General features: G+C 39.4%; 1 protein-coding gene across 2 annotated transcripts; it reads right to left on the bottom strand.

Moving 5' to 3' along the window:
• Positions 1 to 4,684: 4,684 nt before the first annotated feature.
• LOC139150281 (RRP15-like protein) lies at positions 4,685 to 19,128 on the bottom strand. Of its 2 annotated transcripts, none has more exons than XM_070722539.1 (5): positions 18,983 to 19,128; positions 10,367 to 10,638; positions 8,199 to 8,293; positions 6,651 to 6,864; positions 4,685 to 4,908 (listed from the first exon to the last, which is right to left on the bottom strand). In XM_070722539.1, the coding sequence occupies exons 1-5, from the start codon at positions 19,086 to 19,088 to the stop codon at positions 4,753 to 4,755; spliced, it is 843 nt and encodes a 280-aa protein (XP_070578640.1). In that variant the 5' UTR covers positions 19,089 to 19,128; the 3' UTR covers positions 4,685 to 4,752. The 2 variants fall into 2 exon arrangements, with proteins under 2 accessions (XP_070578640.1, XP_070578641.1); XM_070722540.1 differs by lacking the exon at positions 18,983 to 19,128 and adding an exon at positions 11,194 to 11,308.
• Positions 19,129 to 19,135: the final 7 nt, after the last annotated feature.

Raw genomic sequence — 19,135 nt, 5'->3', positions numbered from 1 at the left:
TTTTTTTCATCATCCCGGTCCGAAGGTGACTATCTGTGTATATGAATCTTGGGCTGCATCTTGCGCCACTCAGATCAGTGATGCCATCGATCTCAAAATAAGGGCAGGCCGTCTCGAAATCCTACTTCGTGAAAAAAAAATAATCGCAGAGCCCAGAATTATTGTTCACCGATTAGACCTTTCCGCCTACTTTGCACACCTGCTTTCAACCTGCTTGTCTTCGATATCAAAAACAAACTTTTCGGCACGTGAGACCATTGCTAACTTTGATCTTTAAGATTGAATTGTAAGGGAAAGCTAGGAGATTACACTCTTTTACCGATAAGAAGTAAGGAAGCGTTCAGTTTTTTACGGCCTGGGGGGGGGGGGGCCGGCAAAATCTTGTCGCCGGTGTTCAAAAAAATATTGACCCCCCTGCATTTTTTGTGAAAAAAAGATGACCCCCCCCTTTGTCAGACGAAAAAAAATTGATGACCCCCCCCTGAAAAATAACCAAAACCCATATGTCAAATTTACCCGCATGGTTTTGATTTGACCTCCGGTACGCGGCGCACTTTATTCGTGTAGCAGAGATGCCAGTGCACAAACTTCTCAGCCACATCCATTGAAACGTCTGTTAATTAGGACGACTGTAAGGCAATTTTTAACTTCATTTCCATAGACAACTCATGTCCATGGACATTGTATAAAGTAAACTTTATTGGAGTGGTTCGCCAAAGGCAGCCCTCCGGTTAAGAGGGTCATGGGCCATTACGTAAAGTCAACTTTATTCTAGTGGGCCACAAAAGGTGGCACGCCGGTAAAGAGGGTCGATCATGGCTATTTCATAAAGTAGACTTTACTGGACAGGGCCGCTGAAGGCGCGCGGCCATTGCCATTATTCAGTGCGTGATCCCAGGGGTCCCTCAAAAATGTTTCTAATACAAGCCGCGGCTTCAATGGGAATTTTATGGTAAGATTGCCGTGGGGTATTACATAAAGTCGATTTATTGTAGTGGGCCGCCGCAGGCGGCCCGATGGTAAAGAGGGTCAATCATGGCCATTGCATGAAGTAAACCTGTAGTGGGCCGCCAAAGGCGTCTGCCCGTTAAGAGGGTCATGGGTAATACATAATGTATATTTATTGTAGTGGGCCGCCAAAGGCGGCCCGCCGGTAAAGAGGGTCGATCATGGCCATGGCATAAAGTGAACTTTATTTATGGTATTATGTTTTGAAAATGTGGTGACCCCCCTTTCCTACCAGTGAAAAAGCGATGACCCCCCCCCCCCCTTTGCGGATTCCAAAATTACGATGACCCCCCCCCCCCTGGATTTTGCCGGCCCCCCGGCCGTAAAAACTGAACGGTCCCTAACAAGGGATTGGACAACTAGCAGATGTGACGAAGTTTACATGCTGCTTAGGGACTGGTCAGTTTCTTTGGCCTGGAGGGGTGGGGGGCGGTGGATTATTTTTTGCCGACGTCAAAAAGTGGCTGACCCCCTATTCCAAATTTTGAAAACAGGGTGACCCCCTATTCCAAATTTCGAAAAGAGGGTTATAAAACGGTTATAAAAGGTGTACATAAATTAGATATGCATATACATAAATAAATTACATATATATATATATATATATTATTTTACATATATTTTAAACAGTCATTCTGTGTTTTAATGAAATTGTTGACATGTCAGTTGTAAGATAGGAATTTCAAAGTGTCAATCTTAAAGTTTGAATACAGTACATTTGAATGAGCTGTAAATGTGTTTCACACTTTCTATGCTTAACCAGATATCCTGAATTGTTGTACAGAAATTGATGTCAATTATTAATATCAAAGAGGAAAAAGCAGTAAATCAAAAACTTTGATGGGTGTTAAGACTTGCCAGCCATCCAATTAAATCTCCTGAGGAGCCATAGAGAGGTATTTTAGCCAAATCTGATGTGTGCAGTGTCTGAGAGGACCTTTTCTTTTAACATTGAAACTATAAAAGCACAGCTAAACTGTTATTTTAGTCATAAAAAAGCATCTTTCTACAGAAAACCTGAGACACAAAGAAAAAATAGCTGCATCAATGAGAACGAAAGATATCTTGTCATTTTTCTATCTCTAAAATAAGTCACTACTGTATTAATTGTGAAATATTTGTGCATGTTGCTTACCATACTGAATTCTCACAGAGAAAACAGAAAAGTATCAGGAATTTGTCATGCTTTTCATATGAACTGCAGATTTCATAATGACACACTTTCACTTAGCAAACATCAAGATATCTCTGACATATATCTCTGATTTATTAAAGTATGGCGCCGGAAGGGCGCGCCGAAAAATATGAAACATCCTGATATCTCTGATACATCTGTCTTATATCTTAAAGTCATGCATCAGAAGGGCGTGCTGAAAAATATGTCTGATTATTAAACTTACACGCCCAAAGGGCGCGCCGAAAATGCAACTGAATAATGAAATTTGTGGCTGACGCGATGCATTTTAGGCAATGATGAGCCTGTGTCAAAATTCAAAAACACAATGACCCCCCCTATTGGGCATTTCAAAAACATGGTGACACCCCCCCCATCACCAAAGTCGAAAACAGGGTGACCCCCCCCCCCATGAATCCACCGCCCCCCCCCCCCAGGCCGAAGAAACTGACCAGTCCCTTATTTGTTCAAATATACACAATCATACAATCATATATACATTTGCTAAATCGGTTTAGACACAAACACTCACATAGGCACTGTTGACAATAGTCATGGCAACAGCATTGTACTTCAGAGCCTTTGAAAGTAAACTGTCTTTTATGTTTCTTAATATTTGTGTGTGCCTGTCTGTGTGTATATATATATATATATATATATATATATAATATATATATATATATATATATATATATATATATATATATATATATAATACAACAATTCAAGTAATAATATCTGTTTAAGTTTCATGCATCCTGCAATCTTCATGAAACGTAAGTAAAAGATATTATTACTTTGTACTTGAAATAATTTGTCTTATTATTTATAACGCTCTGCTTTTGGCATTGAGCACAGTAATTTCCCATAATAATCTGTATACTTATATATATATATATATATATATATATATATATATATATATATATATATATATATATATATATATATATATATATATAATAAATTTATTAAATATATGTACACATGCATACACCAAATACTTGTATAACTTATGCATTGGAAACAAGCTGTGTGCAACTCAAGGAGTCATTGACCTTTATTCCACAAACAGTTACTTCAGACTCCAGCTCCACACATACAGGGGATCCTTGGATTGTGGCTTTCCTTACCAGACCACACTAATTTTAGTCCAAACGTGATCTTGTGACATTGATACATTAAGTTCACATAACCACAAAATTTCAAAGCCTTCACCGTGTGCAGTCTCACTTCCCCTATTAACCAATCATTCCTTCCTGCTACTTCCACGGACATGGTCATTGTCACCAATGGCTGCAGGCATGTTGACGAACAACCGCACCCAACAGCTCTTGTTGCTATGGCAACACTGTCCAGTGTGACCTTTCCTCCTCAAGCTTGATTGATCACTCATATCAGTGTGCTGTCTGACAGACTGTGTGAAATGGGAGACATTGGAAATTGTCCAAGATAATCTGGAAACTGTTTTTTGTATACTTGATGCAAGACTCATTTGTATCTTGATGGCTTCTGAGTGCATCTTTTTTAAGATCAAGACTCGTGGTGACAGAAGTCACTTCACACAAATCCAAGCACTCTGCGTCATACAGCTCTTTGTATTGCTATAAAGAAGCCAAGCACTGTGTCCAACCAAGCACAAGTGTTACACTCTGTGCAGTCATACATTACCAAATCTTCAAAACGAGGGATTTTATGAGACTAGACATTTCATGAAAACAATGGGCTGTCATAGAATAATTCTTTTCTAAAGTAGTTTTCTTCCGGGAGCACAGTCACACATTTCCGGGAACCATGCTCTCTGAATACTGCCACTGCTTGCCTCTGAGATGATTATCAGTACGCACTGAGCACATTGCCTCTGTGATGGTGTCCAAGTGATTGATATTTTGAAGCTGACTCTATTGTCACAGATGTCCTATCAAACTGAGGAAAAGCCCTAAGTTGGATGCTTGATACCAATAATGGAACAAATGCAGTTACATTGGCATTTGGAAAATTAGCACCAAGTTGTAAGAGAATCATGATACGCACAAACTTGATAATGACTCATAAAATGCAACAGAGTAACAATTTGGTTATCTCTTTCATTCACTGCTCTACGGAAGTGTGGCGGAAGTGTGTCCGCTTTCCAGATACTCAAAGGACAGCCGAAGGATGTTGTTCCTTCAGGAAACCCGATACTTTACCAGAGATAAAGTAACACTTGAATGTCTCTTTCAATGTAGCACTGCATGAACAGACAACTTCTCACATTCATCTGGAAGGTAAACTTTTCAATTCATATATGGATAGAGGTATTACATCAAGAAAACCGAACTGGCCAAAGTTTCATCAACCTTGCATTTCTTGGAATCACACTCTAAAATGTTATGGGCATTGATTGAAATGGACGTCATTGAGAGTGACACAGAACCCTGGTATGCCTATACCTATTACAATCAATAAACAGAGTCTGACCTTTGATGTTTTAAAGCAAATGACAGCACACTATGGTCACAGTTTCCGTTCATAAAAAATATTTTATTTCTGATAAACTGCTAATTGAATCATATCTGACTAGCTGCACATTACGTGTCACTGTCATCATCATCGTGGTCGCCCTTCCGGTCCTCGTCACTCTCACTACCCTGATCCCAGTCTTTCATTTTGGCACCCATCATAAAGTCTTCTCGCAGTATGTTCCAAGATGCACCATGCTCCCTGTCCTCCGCTGATTTATCACCCTGCAAGGCAACATGAGGAGAGGTGACATGGGATCATGACCCCTTACACAAGTAGAGTTTGATTGCTATTCCTGGTGAATTCTGTTGGATAAGTCTACATGCAGCAATGACCATCACATGGCAAGACCTACTGATGTAAGGCTAATGTAACTGACTTTTATTCATTCTGTGATTATCATGTACAGTTTAACCCTTTCACCCCCAGTTCCCTGTATACAGGTCCAACTTTACCATAGAAAACAATGGATTTGGGACAAACCATGCTGGTGAAAAGGCTAAAGAAAGCTGGTCTGTCTCACTTCAAAGCAAAACTGGAATACAGTGGCCAGTAGGAACAGTATCTTGAATGTTTGTCACTCTGACAGCATGCACATAGAAATTCACAGAATCTGAGAAACCTGGCGTAAATTATGAATTCTAAGAGCATGCCAGCATGCCAATTAGAATAATTAAATTTCCTTCATGGTGCAAACAGAATGACCTGATAAACTGAACCAGAGGTCAACCACACTTGACTTTTGTTTGTAATTCTACGAGGAGATCCTGTTACCATGTTGGTTTTGAAAGCAATTTAGTAACGTGAGAAGCTTTCGCTGTAAAATCTTGTCAAAAACATATTTACAAAGTAAACCAAATTAATGGCTCAGTTTGTTTGATTTCCTTGACACATGGCTGGTAGCCATACACTTATCAAGAGAGCACATGACATCACTGTTAGTACACTGTGATGTCAGTACATGATGATGGCAGTACATTGTGATGTGACGGTACATGGGAAAGCAAATACTCTCCCTTTGCTGGATAACTTGCAGTGATGGTAAATGATTTGCTGCAGTTAGAATTAATCTGAGTACCAAAAGCTGAATGATGATAACCATATCTGCTCCTGGATTTTGGTTTGGTTGACATCTTTTCAGAGAACAGACGCAGTAATTTTTCAAGCATTGATACAAATTCTTACTCACTCACTATCAAACAATGAATTTTAGTTGCACATTAAAGGCATGTTGCTTCAAATTCAAAAACTTTTCTCTTTGAAATTTGGGATAAAGTTACTCTTATAGTAAATATTAATCTACCCTTCCATTTTGGTGAGTTCTGCTTCTTCTTTATTACCAGATGACTTTGAAAAATTAATAAAATTAATTTACAACTACTGTCTAATACATTACAGTGAAATATTTTGTTTTTTAGGTTTATCCAATTGATAAAAAATTAGGAAAAACGGGTGATGGCTTTGAGATAGATGACTGACATGACAGATGGAAATTAACATGAACCACTGATGTTTGCAGTCTGTTTTTACATATGACTTCCCTAACTCCAGCTGTAACTTTTGACCTCAGAGGAGCTATTGTGTTGTATTTATGTTGAGGATGGCCAGTGTCCCATTTAACTATAATAAATAACACAATTCTAAAAATTGATGGTTGTGTATGAAATCACTATCAGAATATTTTCATTGAGTAGACAGTAAATGAATAGGCAAGGTTTATAGTCCATTAGATGTTAGTATCATATGTCAACGTTACAAGGTTGTCTGTGGAAAGAGAGAGGGAGACACCAATAAAATTACTGGAATATGTCCCAGGAGAAGACTTTGCTCCTGTTGTATCTTTACTGGATGTAGTAAGGACATGAGATGCAGTCAGATACACAGACATGAATGACTACACTGTCACTGATGTGAGAAAACAAACATGAAATCAAAAATTGTAAATAAACCACCCCAGAATGCATACCTCTCCAACTGACCCTTTCCTCTTCTTCATAACATCTGTCCTTGGTTTGTTAAGAACATTAGCTTTGGTTCCTTTCAGTAGGTCAACAAAGTCTCCCTTTGTCATGGTTTGCATTACTTTGGCTTGTTTTCTCTCCGATGGTCCAACTTCTTTCAGTTTGCTGTCCAGAGTCTTCTGTTGTTTCTTGACAGCATTGAACAGCTGCACCACTCCTCTGTTGAGGGGAAAAAATTCCATGAAATGAAAATGTCTTCTTTGCAGAGCAGAGCTGGGTGGCATCATTTGTGCAGATTTCATTCTTTTGAACTTGCTTAAAGTTTGGCAGTATCAGAATCAGTATCAGTACCATGACAGGCATACACACATTTTTAATGTAAACCATAAGAGGTAGTATGAAATGTAAAGAGCCCGTAGCTGTAACTTTTCACAATCTTTTTCACTATTTTGTATATGATGTCACAACGCTGTCTTGTTCTCATCCCAAAGCATGTTGAGGATACGCAGTATTTGGCTTGTACATAAATACATGTATACACTGCATAGTTAATGTTGATAAATAAATTTCAGTACAGACTGAAATTCAAAGTCAAACAATGACAGTGCACTTTACAGGCATATACATGGTGTGGACAAGTTGACAAGAGTGCTTTTCAACATTCTTTGGGGAGTAGAGCAAGATCTTGCAGTTGATATACAAATCAAAATAATGACAAATGAAATTTGCAGCTAGTGTCCCTTTAAAAATTATGTTTGGGAAACTTGGATGATAAGAAAAACAAGAGGGGAACAAAATTAATCAAGTGAGTTGTATCAGCATATTTTAAACCCTTTGAGTTTATGACAATTGTTCTTAAAGGGACATTAGCTGTAACTTTTGACTAATTTTTCACTACTCTGTTTCAATGTATCAACTACAGAATTTTACTATAATCTGATCATCATGACCAATGCCTGGTGTCTTGCTTGCCAACACAGACTGTATATGTGAAATGACCATTGTTATTGCTGATAAATGTATTCTAGTCCGGACCAGAATACAAAATTTAAACAATAACAATGCAGATTATACTCATATAGGGTATATTTATGAGCTAAATATTAGGAATTTCTCAATGGTTCAGGGATTCAAACCAGAAACTGCAGATGATACACAGAACAAACAAAATTTTAAAAATGACCAAAGTTACAGCTCATGGATCTTTAAGATTGGCTGTATTTCCTATTTCAGATACAATTACAGATACAATAAAATTATGACAAAACATTTTTCTCTTGCATTTTCTTATTTGCATCATAATATGTGTGAACATGTATAGTGCTTTACCACTTCATACTTATGAAGTATCTGCATAACTGCACATCTAATGATGTTTCTATGTTGGATGAATCTTTGAAAGCTTAATTAGGGAGCTAAGGTTTATTGTTCCAAATCTATTTCCAATGCAAACTGGCAGCACTGTCACTCAATGCCTAGTCTCACATACATTCAAGGATGAATTTTCACCTCCATCTTTTGACTGTAGCACCAGCAGGATCTATGTCACTTACCTTGTTGCTGTTCTTTGCAGTGCTTTCTCATACTCTCTTTCTGTTACCTGTGGTTTCGCCCGACTCATTTCACGCCAATCTCTTTTCTGCTTCCGCTATACTCCAGTGGAGGAAAATGAAGGCCAATGTCACATTTAGTATTAACATTAATTACCAAGATATCATCTTGTCCACTTTTACGGTGTAGACACATTATCTACAACACTTTGCATCTGGTAACTAAGGTTTCACTGTAGGTTACATTCAGAAAATCTGCTATCACCCATTGAGAAATGCATTTCACAGGTATACATAAATGTACTTTTGAATAAATGCTCCCAAGATCACACACTGAAGTTTGAAGCAGCACTTTATGCATTACTTTACTCAAAAATCTGAGTGTTATCTCATCACTTAATCTGATGCAGCCTCAAAACGAATATAAATAATTCAATGTATGTGGGTTCACTAACTGTCAGGTACACTATTAATTCACTACAGATGACACAACTTATTCATTATGACTGAAGCCTCATGTCAAATTTAGAAAAACAATTCTTAAAATACAATTTTTTTTTATATCAATAATAATATTAAACACATAAATAAATATGACAATAATAATAATAAATACAAACAACTTTTTACTCGCAAATCAGAATATACATGCTTTAGATGGAGTCAGTGACATGTAAAATACAAAATACCATGCAATATTGGCATTGTTTTGGAAATATTACTAATATGACTCATTATTACATTGATATTCTGACCCCATTCCTTCGGTGCATGATGGGTAATACGAAACCAGACAGTGATACTTTATAGATGAGCATTCTGATCTCTCACACAGATTTCTACTTCTTTCATCTGAAGCGTTTCACAATTTATTCTTCTGTGATATTTATTGTCTTATTGCGTAAACTTTTATGTTCTGCCTCGCAAAATCTATCAGACCATTTCCTGTATTGAAGTATTTTGACCCATTAGGAATAGAGCATTAGTCATACTGATCTGGACAGAATCCTAAACACAGCAACACATGTACATGTTCATTTCGTATTGACAATGTGGCACTCTGGACTGTGATCGTTTTACAATTAATAATTCATTGTTTTTTTTGCAGTGAAATTTAACCTCTAAACCCTGCCCATGAAGTGGATATTTTATCTACCGTACTCGTCCGAGTATAAGCCCCTGCTCGTGTATAAGCCCCCCTACTGATTTTAGAGGATTTTAGAAAATGCATTACATCCGTGTATAAGCCCCTACCCTAGTGTAACTCAAATACAGAAAGGTTAGGAGAGTATACAAAAACTTTGGTCATTTAACTTGGTAAAATTAATTTTAGATAATAAAGAAACCATTAAAAGATGTTAAAACAATGGGAAACTGGAGTTCCTTGACAATATCGTAAGGAAAATGACACGTTTTTCCAGTACTATCTTGATTCTTTGACCCTACTCACCCCTGTCACCTAAATAGAATAGTCTCACTCACGTCCGCCATTGTTTATTTTCATTCACGGCCACGATGTTTTCATGCTTGAAACATGCAGTTTCTTTTGTTTGAAGCAATTATCCTTTCATTTGTGAAGACTTTTCCCGGTGACTATTACAATTTTCACTGCTATGTTGTTGTTTTCACAAGATGTAGACAGTTTGATATTGGAATATTGAGTTGCCTTTCCGTTGTGGACAATGCATGCCTGTTCACATTACTGTTGATCAGCAGCATACATGACGTCTTTGTTTCAAGTTTGGGTTTTTTTTCGACGCTGAAATTTCACCAAAATGTCACTTCTTTATTCAGAGATTGTACAATCAATTTCTTTGGATGTGTAAGTCGATTTTGAAAGCGATAGAAAGATCGAGTGGTGTTGAAAAAAATCGTGCATAAAATTAGCATAAATTAAGCGCCCATGCCAGATAACATGGGGTTGCTCGAGTATAAGCCCCTCCCCTAGTTTTACAGCTGTTTAGTGTTGCCGAACCGGGGGCTTATACTCGGATGAGTACGCTATGTGTTTTTGTTTTCAAATACTTTCACCACTAAATAAAACTCTCATCTCAAGATATATGTTTTACAACTACTTGACTACATGTAAAGCGCTTCTACAGTTGTAAGCCATGAACTAAGCGGTAACCACAGTCAGACCACAAAAGTGGAGATACCGTGATTAAACTTACCCTTTTCACTTCTTCCATCTTTTCTTCATCTTCTATAACTTTAACTTTCTTTAATTCCCTGGCTTTTGAAAGAATTTTTGTTCCATTAGGTTTCCCCAGGATTTTTGACATGGCATCTGCCCATCCAGATTTGCCACCCTCCCCTTCTGCTTCTTCATTTTCCTCCATTGGAGTTTCTTCATCTGAACTGAGTCTGTCTTCCGACTTATTCACAGAAGACTCCTGATCTATTTTGTGAGTGGGTGAATCTGTGGTCTCTTTGGCATCTGTAGCTGTAAGGAATTGGACAGAAAATTAAGTACAAAAGAACCTACAGAACAGAATTGCAGATTTGCATGCTTTATTTCAAAACCTTTTTACTGATGCCTTGTCTAACAATGATGGTTCATGTTCTTAGGATGATATACATTGCTATCTGATTTCATATGTGTAAACCATTCAAGCACAAAGTTAAATACAGTATCAAACATACACTTATGATGTACAGTATGTGTTGACAGAAATTTTATACTCAAGTGAGCAGAAGTGTGCTTGAGTCATGCTTAATCTTCACATTGATATGGAAGCAAGAGCTTTCAACGCGAAATGCACACATGGGGAAAGTGGTCTTATGGCATGATTCCAGATTTGCCGTGCAAGGCATTGACCTCAAGGGAACTGGAGATTGCTAAGACCGACACAGTATAAATGGTGGGCAATTGAATGTTGTATAGCGCCCCCAACAGGCAAGGTTGACATCTAAAGCTCAGGTGTGAAAAATAACTTCATGGTGTAATTGACAGATTCGGACAATTTCAATTTTGATACCCTAGAGGTATGTTACTTACATGTCATGTTATGCATAGAGAAGAACAAACACTTGTCTTCATAATGATAAATGGAATCCCCTGCTTATGACACTTTTAGTTCAGAAGTTCAGACACAGGAGAAATTTCGAATCAATCTGCAAAAGGCCCAAGACATAGTGAATGCCTCAACGGTGTACAGCCACTAACGGGATGCATTCTAAAAAGTAACAATTTTGCAACCATCAAAATAACAGTGTTTAAAATCTATAAACCATTCAAGGTTTAGCTTTCATGGAAAATGTTTATTGATATGAATCCACCTGCCTGAAACCATGACATGAGAAATAATTTTCATGTAAAATTTTTCACAAACTACAAACTACTGGCTCAAAATGTGTTACATGTAATTTGACCCTTTTGGAATGGTCTTTTCTGTGACTTTTCCCTGGAAAATAAGTGAATGAGACCCACAGGACTGATAACAAAAAAATACTGGCTTCAAACTACTACTCTAGGCCACATATGATCTATTTAGACAGGTTGTTCCAATGGCTAGTCTATGGTTCACTGGGAAAACATTAAGTATAGGGGATATACCGGTACAAGGTTTGTTGAATACAGCCAGTTTTGTCCTCTCTGTGACCTACTCAAGTTTGCTATATAAACTGCATACATATCATAGAGACAACCTATTGTTTCAAGTCAGCTACTGGTGTATACCAGATGACCGTACTGTGATCAAAAGAGATGTCCAAGTTTTCCTTGTTTCTGCTTTGGCAGAAACACATTTCATCAATTTTCGCTGTGTCTGATAACTCACACAGTAACAGGAGACAGGAAAGAGTGAACACTACCTCTTTGTTACAGGGCAAATCTTATCTCACTAGGCTATTGCCTGTTAGCCATTCAAGTACAAAAAAAACCCCCAAAAAATTCCTATTTTAACTGCATTCTCCCGAGAAAGTTTTGCCAGAGTGGTGGCTAATTAGCATAATAATTTGCATATAAAATAACCGATGACCTGCCGTAGGTTAAGGTTGCTATCAGTACATTCAAAATGCAGCATAACACAATAATGTTGTTGAGAAATGTGACGTGCAAGCAGTACTTGGGCATATCCAATAAGACTGAAGAGCAATTCCATTGGACCTTGTTAATAAAATAGTTGCTTTGCTGTCAGAAAAATGGAATGGAAAAGGACCAACTGCCAGAACCAATGCTGGTAAGATTATTCAGGGAGTTTTGTCAGGATGAATGAGGACTGCAAACTACTTCAAAACAATTGTCTTTTTCGTTGGAAAATGTATTCTCTAACTATTGAACAAACATATAAGCAATATCATTCTCTCAAATTGCTGAGCCTTTGTATCAAGAAATTGTAGTTTTAAGAAATAACACTTTGAAACATTAAGGAAATCAGTCTTCCACTCCACTATTTATAATCAAAGGCAAGAATGATAAACATAAACCTTCCGAGCTCCAAAGTCTGAGCAGCTAGCTGATTTGCAAACAGTTGGAAAGAGTAACATAAAGGGCTAAATGTAAAGCTAAAACCCTGTCGGTTTTGAATAGGCCTTAGCAAAGTCTCTCCTTCATCTAGCTGCAAAATTGTAGCGCTACGGTGGGGCGGTCGGTGAGTTTTGGTTTTTGCGACCTCGCTCACCAGTAGCGCTACAATGTTGATTTGAAATGCTACATATTTACTGCATTTGGTTGTACCGATTACCACTCCTGAAGACTAAACACTATACTACACTAACCTTGTCCTTTATGGGGTTTGGAATTTGTTCAAACACGTCGATGGCGTTCCATAAACATTGAGCGTGGGGCAGCCATGTTTCTGGGAGCCGCCATTACCAGAAGATGGTAATGCGACTCCCAGAAATGTTTTCGGAATGCAATTGATGCAGGGCTCGAACTTAACGGTTGCCCGCTTGCCCGGGGCAGGTAAAACCTGTCATCGGGCTGGTAAAAATAAATTACACTTGCCCTATGGCGCGTAATCCATGCCAAAATTAATACCTTACATTTGAGCCAAACTTCATTCAACTCTCGCTCAGTGCAACCCAACTGTGGCCACCTTCATTCGGCTCTCGCTCAATGCGATTCAACTCTCGCTCAGTGCGACCCAACTGTGGCCACCTTCATTCGGCTCTCGCTCAATGCGATTCAACTCTCGCTCAGTGCGACCCAACTGTGGCCACCTTCATTCGGCTCTCACTCAGCGCGACCCAACTGTGCCACCTTCATTCGGCTCTCGCTCAGTGCGACCCAACTGTGGCCACCTTCATTCGGCTCTCGCTCAGTGCGACCCAACTGTGGCCACCTTCATTCGGCTCTCGCTCAGTGCGATTCAACTCTCGCTCAGTGCGACCCAACTGTGGCCACCTTCATTCGGCTCTCGCTCAGTGCGACCCAACTGTGGCCACCTTCATTCGGCTCTCGCTCAGTGTGACCCAACTGTGGCCGACTTCATTCGGCTCTCGCTCAGTGCGACCCAACTGTGGCCAACTTCATTTAACTATCGCCCAATTCCATCCAATATTGTCGCCAACCTATCCAACTTTCACGAAACTCAATGCGACTCGTGTAATGCATTCGCTTTCCGCCGCGACTCGTTTGAATCATGCTCCCTAGATTACCTTTGAAGCTCAACTCATTTGATGACTCTGCATTCGTCTTGCTTTTTGAGCTGAACGCATTCGTGTCGGGGGATATTCCGTGTTTGGGGGGGCTTGGTTGGGGCGAACCATTTTTGAAATGGGCGCCACAGCATGCGATTCAAATGAAGACACTTTTGAGTTGAAACAAACCACACGTGATTTAGAGTCCATTGCATTTACTTTACTTATGTGAAGGTGATTCTATGTTATGTTATCGACTCTGATTTTACTTCAAATTGACCGTGCCAGAATGTGGTTCATGGTAGCCAACCCATCATTAAAGTGACCAACTTTGCCATACAACACGAGACGTCACAGCGCGTCATAGCGACGTCACATGACGTCATTAATATATTCATATGTTTTCTGTCATTGTCCTGGGGGATCCAAATATTCAACCCAAAAGTCTGTTGCGGAAGTCCAGATTTACAGTTCCAACAAAGTTCTTGTTATCACGTCGTCTAGCTATATAAATAATTCTGTTGTCTTCAATGGATTAGGAGTTCGTTCGCGCAAATATTGTTTCCAATAGCAATACATTAAACCAAGCGACGGTATACCGCTCAATTTCGACTAGATCCCTTTTAGAAAAAATTTAACTTATTTTTGTATTACATTTTTATTACCACAAATGTGATGTAAATTCTCCATTTACAAGCAAAAAAAAATTATTATTATTATTATTATTATTATTATTATTATTATTATTATTTTATGCTCTCGCTATCACTCGTGCATATGTCGTGAATTGGTCAAAATCTCGATTTGCTGGGTGTGCTTTATTGCTTAAATATTTAATACCGATTATTAGTCTAAGAATAAAATGATGTCATTCTTCCCATACCCGTTGTATTTAACAGAGTTTCTAATTCTGTTTTGATTTTTTTGATTTTTCTCCCCTTTACAGTAATTTTATTCTCAATGTACTATTTCCCTAACCAACTGTAGGCCTACTGTGTAAGTCTTCTCATTCAAAATGTCCTTAAACTTCATAATATTAGATGACCCATTTTTTTAATGATATGAATATTGTCTGTTAATTATAATAGAATCATAGTACCAAAGATATTGCTTTGAAAGCTGTTTCCGAAGTTACGAGTCGCATTGAGTTTCGTGAAAGTTGGATAGGTTGGCGACAATATTGGATGGAATTGGGCGATAGTTAAATGAAGTTGGCCACAGTTGGGTCGCACTGAGCGAGAGCCGAATGAAGTCGGCCAGAGTTGAATCGCACTGAGCGAGAGCCGAATGAAGGTGGCCACAGTTGGGTCACACTGAGCGAGAGCCGAATGAAGGTGGCCACAGTTGGGTCGCACTGAGTGAGAGTTGAATCGCACTGAGCGAGAGCCGAATGAAGGTGGCCACAGTTGGGTCGCACTGAGCGAGAGTTGAATGAAGGTGGCCACAGTTGGGTCGCACTGAGCGAGAGTTGAATGAAGTTTGGCTCAAAATGTAAGGTATTAATATTGGCATGGATTACGCGCCATACTTGCCCGGTCGGGCAAGTTATAAACTTTGATCAAATTTACATGTTCTGGGAATAAAAAACTCAAGAAATTTTGTTGAACAATGTTCGCTGTTATCGAGTTTCAAGTCACTGAAGCAGGTATCACAACCGACAAGCCGGACGTCAACATTCAGCGAGTGATATCCAGCTGTTGTGTTTCCTCCCTCTAGAAGTCTAATCTCATTAATGTAAAACTTGCACTTGTTTGTCGCTAGTGACTCCCAGGGGTGTTGGTAAGTAATTTCAACAGCCACTTTGCACGTGGAGAACTGACTGAGACAACGCAGACTGTACGTCATGGTGAAGCAAACCATCCTGTTTTCATGTAAATTTTTGAAATCCAAGCCTGATAAAGTCATAGATTCGGGAACAGGATCTGTGACAGGCAGGGATACAGTACACGTTCAAACCGGCTGGCCACTCAGAAATCGACTGTGATAAAGCGCTAACTAATGGCGCGATCGCAGCATCGAGTTCAGTGGAAAGTAAAGTGAAGAAGCAGAAGTGCAATAAATATGAAAAGAAACGACAACGGAAGTTTCAAAACTCCTGGAAAAGAGATTTGCTGATGCGAATATCGATTGATGGGCCACCCCTTCAGCTATATGACCCCAATCCTGCACTAGCATATTGGTGGACGAGTGGGCAGAGATCACGAAGACTAACACTAATGTGATTATCAATACAGAGGAAACAGAACCTGCATTGATATGATGCTGTCGGCCACATTTTGAGATTGCTTGGTCTTCGTGATCTCTGCCCAAACAATGTAAACAGACAAAAAATCGGGCAAGTAAGATTGTTCATTGGGCAAGTAAAATTTCTGGAAACTTGCCCGCTGGGCAAGTAGAAGTTCGAGCCCTGTGATGTTTTTGAACAAATTATTACTCATAAACGACCGCCTCACCGTAACGCTACAATTTTGCAGCTATCCTTCATCTTGATGGACAGGCTGTGCCCTGGAGTTACAACATTGATTATTCTTAAAATATGATTTGTTTACAGTAATAGTATTCAAATGTCTAACATAATAAGCACATTCCTTCATCTGCCTCTGTTGCATCATAATTTCAATACAGACTTTGCCATATTGCCCAAATATTCAACATATATGATAGCTACCACTTAATCACTTTGATCCAAATGAACTACCGTAATTACCAACTTTACATTTCTTGGCCAATAGTACCATCTGCACTGGCAAGTTGTGGTAAATGATAAAAGTTTTGATTAGACTGGCCACTAACAGCAGCAACTGTCAACGTTGCAGAAGCTAAAGAGTGTGTAACATTCAAAGATGGACATGTTGGATAGCCATAGCCCATAGTAGGGTGACCGGACGAGAGGCTCTCCTATTCCCTACAATGGGGCTAACACGAGTTTTCTGAGAGTGAATGCTCGAAATTGAAGGCTTAAAGGGGGACCCAGGTAGTGATTAATTGTACAAATTCACCTTAAGTATGCAACAGTTGTGTACATTTATGTCTGTGAATAAGGTAATGGCGTCAAAATCTTGAAGTTTACGAACACATTTTGTCAACAAATATCAGAGAAGACGCCATCTTGGAAGTCGTCTACTTGCACGCGAACGGCCGCGATGAGAGATTGCATGAATGGCAATAGTTGTATTTCACAGTGAATGTTGTGAAGACTAGGAAGTCAAGATAAGTGCAAAAATGTCCACAAAACGTCTTTTTTCTTCCGAGAAACTGCTGACGAAATTTATACTTTGAAACGTCTGTGACTTTTGGCATCTTTTTCCAAGCAGGGAAGGAATGGCCATGCGGGCAAGTTATACCTTAGACATTTTTCTACTGGTTCTCTGCTCTAAACAGGTTCAGATATGCAGCACAAATTAGCGCCCACGGTTTTCCCAAAGCAGGAAGTACCGTTCGCAATAGTGCCGTACCTGAACAACGTGCTTTTTCATCCATGCACACGTGTCATTGACCAGACACAATGGCTTGTATCCAAGATACTGGAAACAAAAAGGTCAACATGAGGACAATCTTCCATTTTCTTTAACTGGACTTATCTACCTATACAATATTCTCAGGGAAATAATTTTGAAACTATAAATGCACCTTTCACTCGACTAATTATTTACAGTTAGTCATCTTTCAGTTTTGGTTTTGCGACCTCGCTCACCAGAAGAGCTACAATGCCGAAGGCCCTGAAGCATACAAAATAAGCACGCTGCACATTGGCATGGCAGAAGAGCTACAATGCCGAAGGCCCTGAAGCATAAAAAATAAGCACGCTGCACATTGGCAAGGCATTTTGATGTAAAAATCCCATATATTTACTGCATTTGGTCATACTGATTGATCACTACTGAAGATTAAACACTATACTACACTCACCTAGCTGCAAAATTGTAGCTCTACGGTGAGGCGGTCGGTGAGTTTTGGTTTTTGCGACCTCGCTCACCAGTAGAGCTACAATGCCGAAGGCCCTGAAGCATACAAAATAAGCACGCTGCACATGGCATGGCATTTTGATGTAAAATCCAATATAGTTACTGCATTTGGTCATACTGATTTATCACTACTGAAGATTAAACACTATACTACACTAACCTTGTCGTGTATGGGGTTTGGTATTTGTTCAAATATGTCGATCGCGTTCCAAAAACATATCTTGGAGCCGCCATTACCAATGGCAGCTCCCAGAAACACGCTCAAGTTTATGGAACGCGATCGACGTGTTTGTGCTAATACCAAACCCCATAAACGACAAGATTAGTGTAGTATAGTGTTTAGTCTTCAGTAGTGATAAATCGGTACGACCAAATGCAGTAAATATGTGGGATTTACATGAAAATGCCGCGCCATGTGTGGCGCGCTTATTTTGTATGCTACAGGGCCTTCAGCATTGTAGCTCTACTGGTGAGCGATGTCGCAAAAACCAAAACTCACCGACCGCCTCACCGTAGAGCTACAATTTGCAGCTAACACTCACCTTGTCGTGTATGGGGTCTGGTATTTGTTCAAATACGTCTATCGCGTTCCAAAAACATTTCTTGGAGCCGCCATTACCAACTTCCGGTAATGGCGGCTCCCAGAAACACGCTCAATGTTTATGGAACGCGATCGACGTGTCTGTGCTAATATCAAACCCCATAAACGACAAGGTTAGTGTAGTACAGTGTTTAGTCTTCAGTAGTGAGAAATCGGTACGACCAAATGCAGTAAATATGTGGGATTTTACATTGGAAATGCCGCGCCATGTGTGGCGCGCTTATTTTGTATGCTACAGGGCCTTCGGCATTGTAGCTCTACTGCCAGTACTGGTGAGCGATGTCGCAAAAACCAAAACTTACCGACCGCCTCACCGTAGAGCTACAATTTTGCAGCTAGTGAAGGTATATTACGGAATCTACATTTAGGGGTTAAGCCCCGTTTAGAGACGTGAATTCTGACAGGGTGCAGTCCTGCGATTGAGGGCCGACAACTGGAAAAGGCCTAGGCACATTTTCGTAAAATCATAAGTAAGATGTTTACCGTAGATTCCGAACCCGTGTGATACCAACAAATTGTTATGAATGTGTACGTGTACATCCCACGTGGGAACTGTGCCATCAGAACTGCAGATGAGAATGAATGTGTGAAATATTGGGTGCAGACAAAATAAAATAATATGTCAATAAAACTGGTACCTTCAACATCGCTTTCTACGTCTGCATCACTGCCAGAATCATACGAAATCTTCACAAATGACTTCGTTTTCGTCTTGGACTTTTTCTGTCGCATGGAAGCAGCCATCTTGATTAGATTGATATCACTGCGCAAGAGGTTTGCGCACAATGACG

The sequence above is a fragment of the Ptychodera flava genome, chromosome 14 (assembly GCF_041260155.1).
Source record: "Ptychodera flava strain L36383 chromosome 14, AS_Pfla_20210202, whole genome shotgun sequence".
In the NCBI taxonomy this organism is placed as follows: Eukaryota; Metazoa; Hemichordata; class Enteropneusta; family Ptychoderidae; genus Ptychodera; species Ptychodera flava.
Note: the sequence above shows the minus strand (reverse complement) of the source record. Positions and strands in the feature narration are given on the sequence as shown.

Excerpts from the sequence above, each read along its gene's own strand:
- LOC139150281 (XM_070722539.1), bottom strand. The coding sequence starts at position 19,088 with ATGGCTGCTTCCATGCGACAGAAAAAGTCCAAGACGAAAACGAAGTCA. Across the intron at positions 8,294-10,366 it reads AGATGGAAGAAGTGAAAAGG|CGGAAGCAGAAAAGAGATTG; the intron begins GTAAGTTTAATC and ends ACTGGAGTATAG. Across the intron at positions 6,865-8,198 it reads CTGCAAAGAACAGCAACAAG|AGGAGTGGTGCAGCTGTTCA; the intron begins GTAAGTGACATA and ends TCCCCTCAACAG.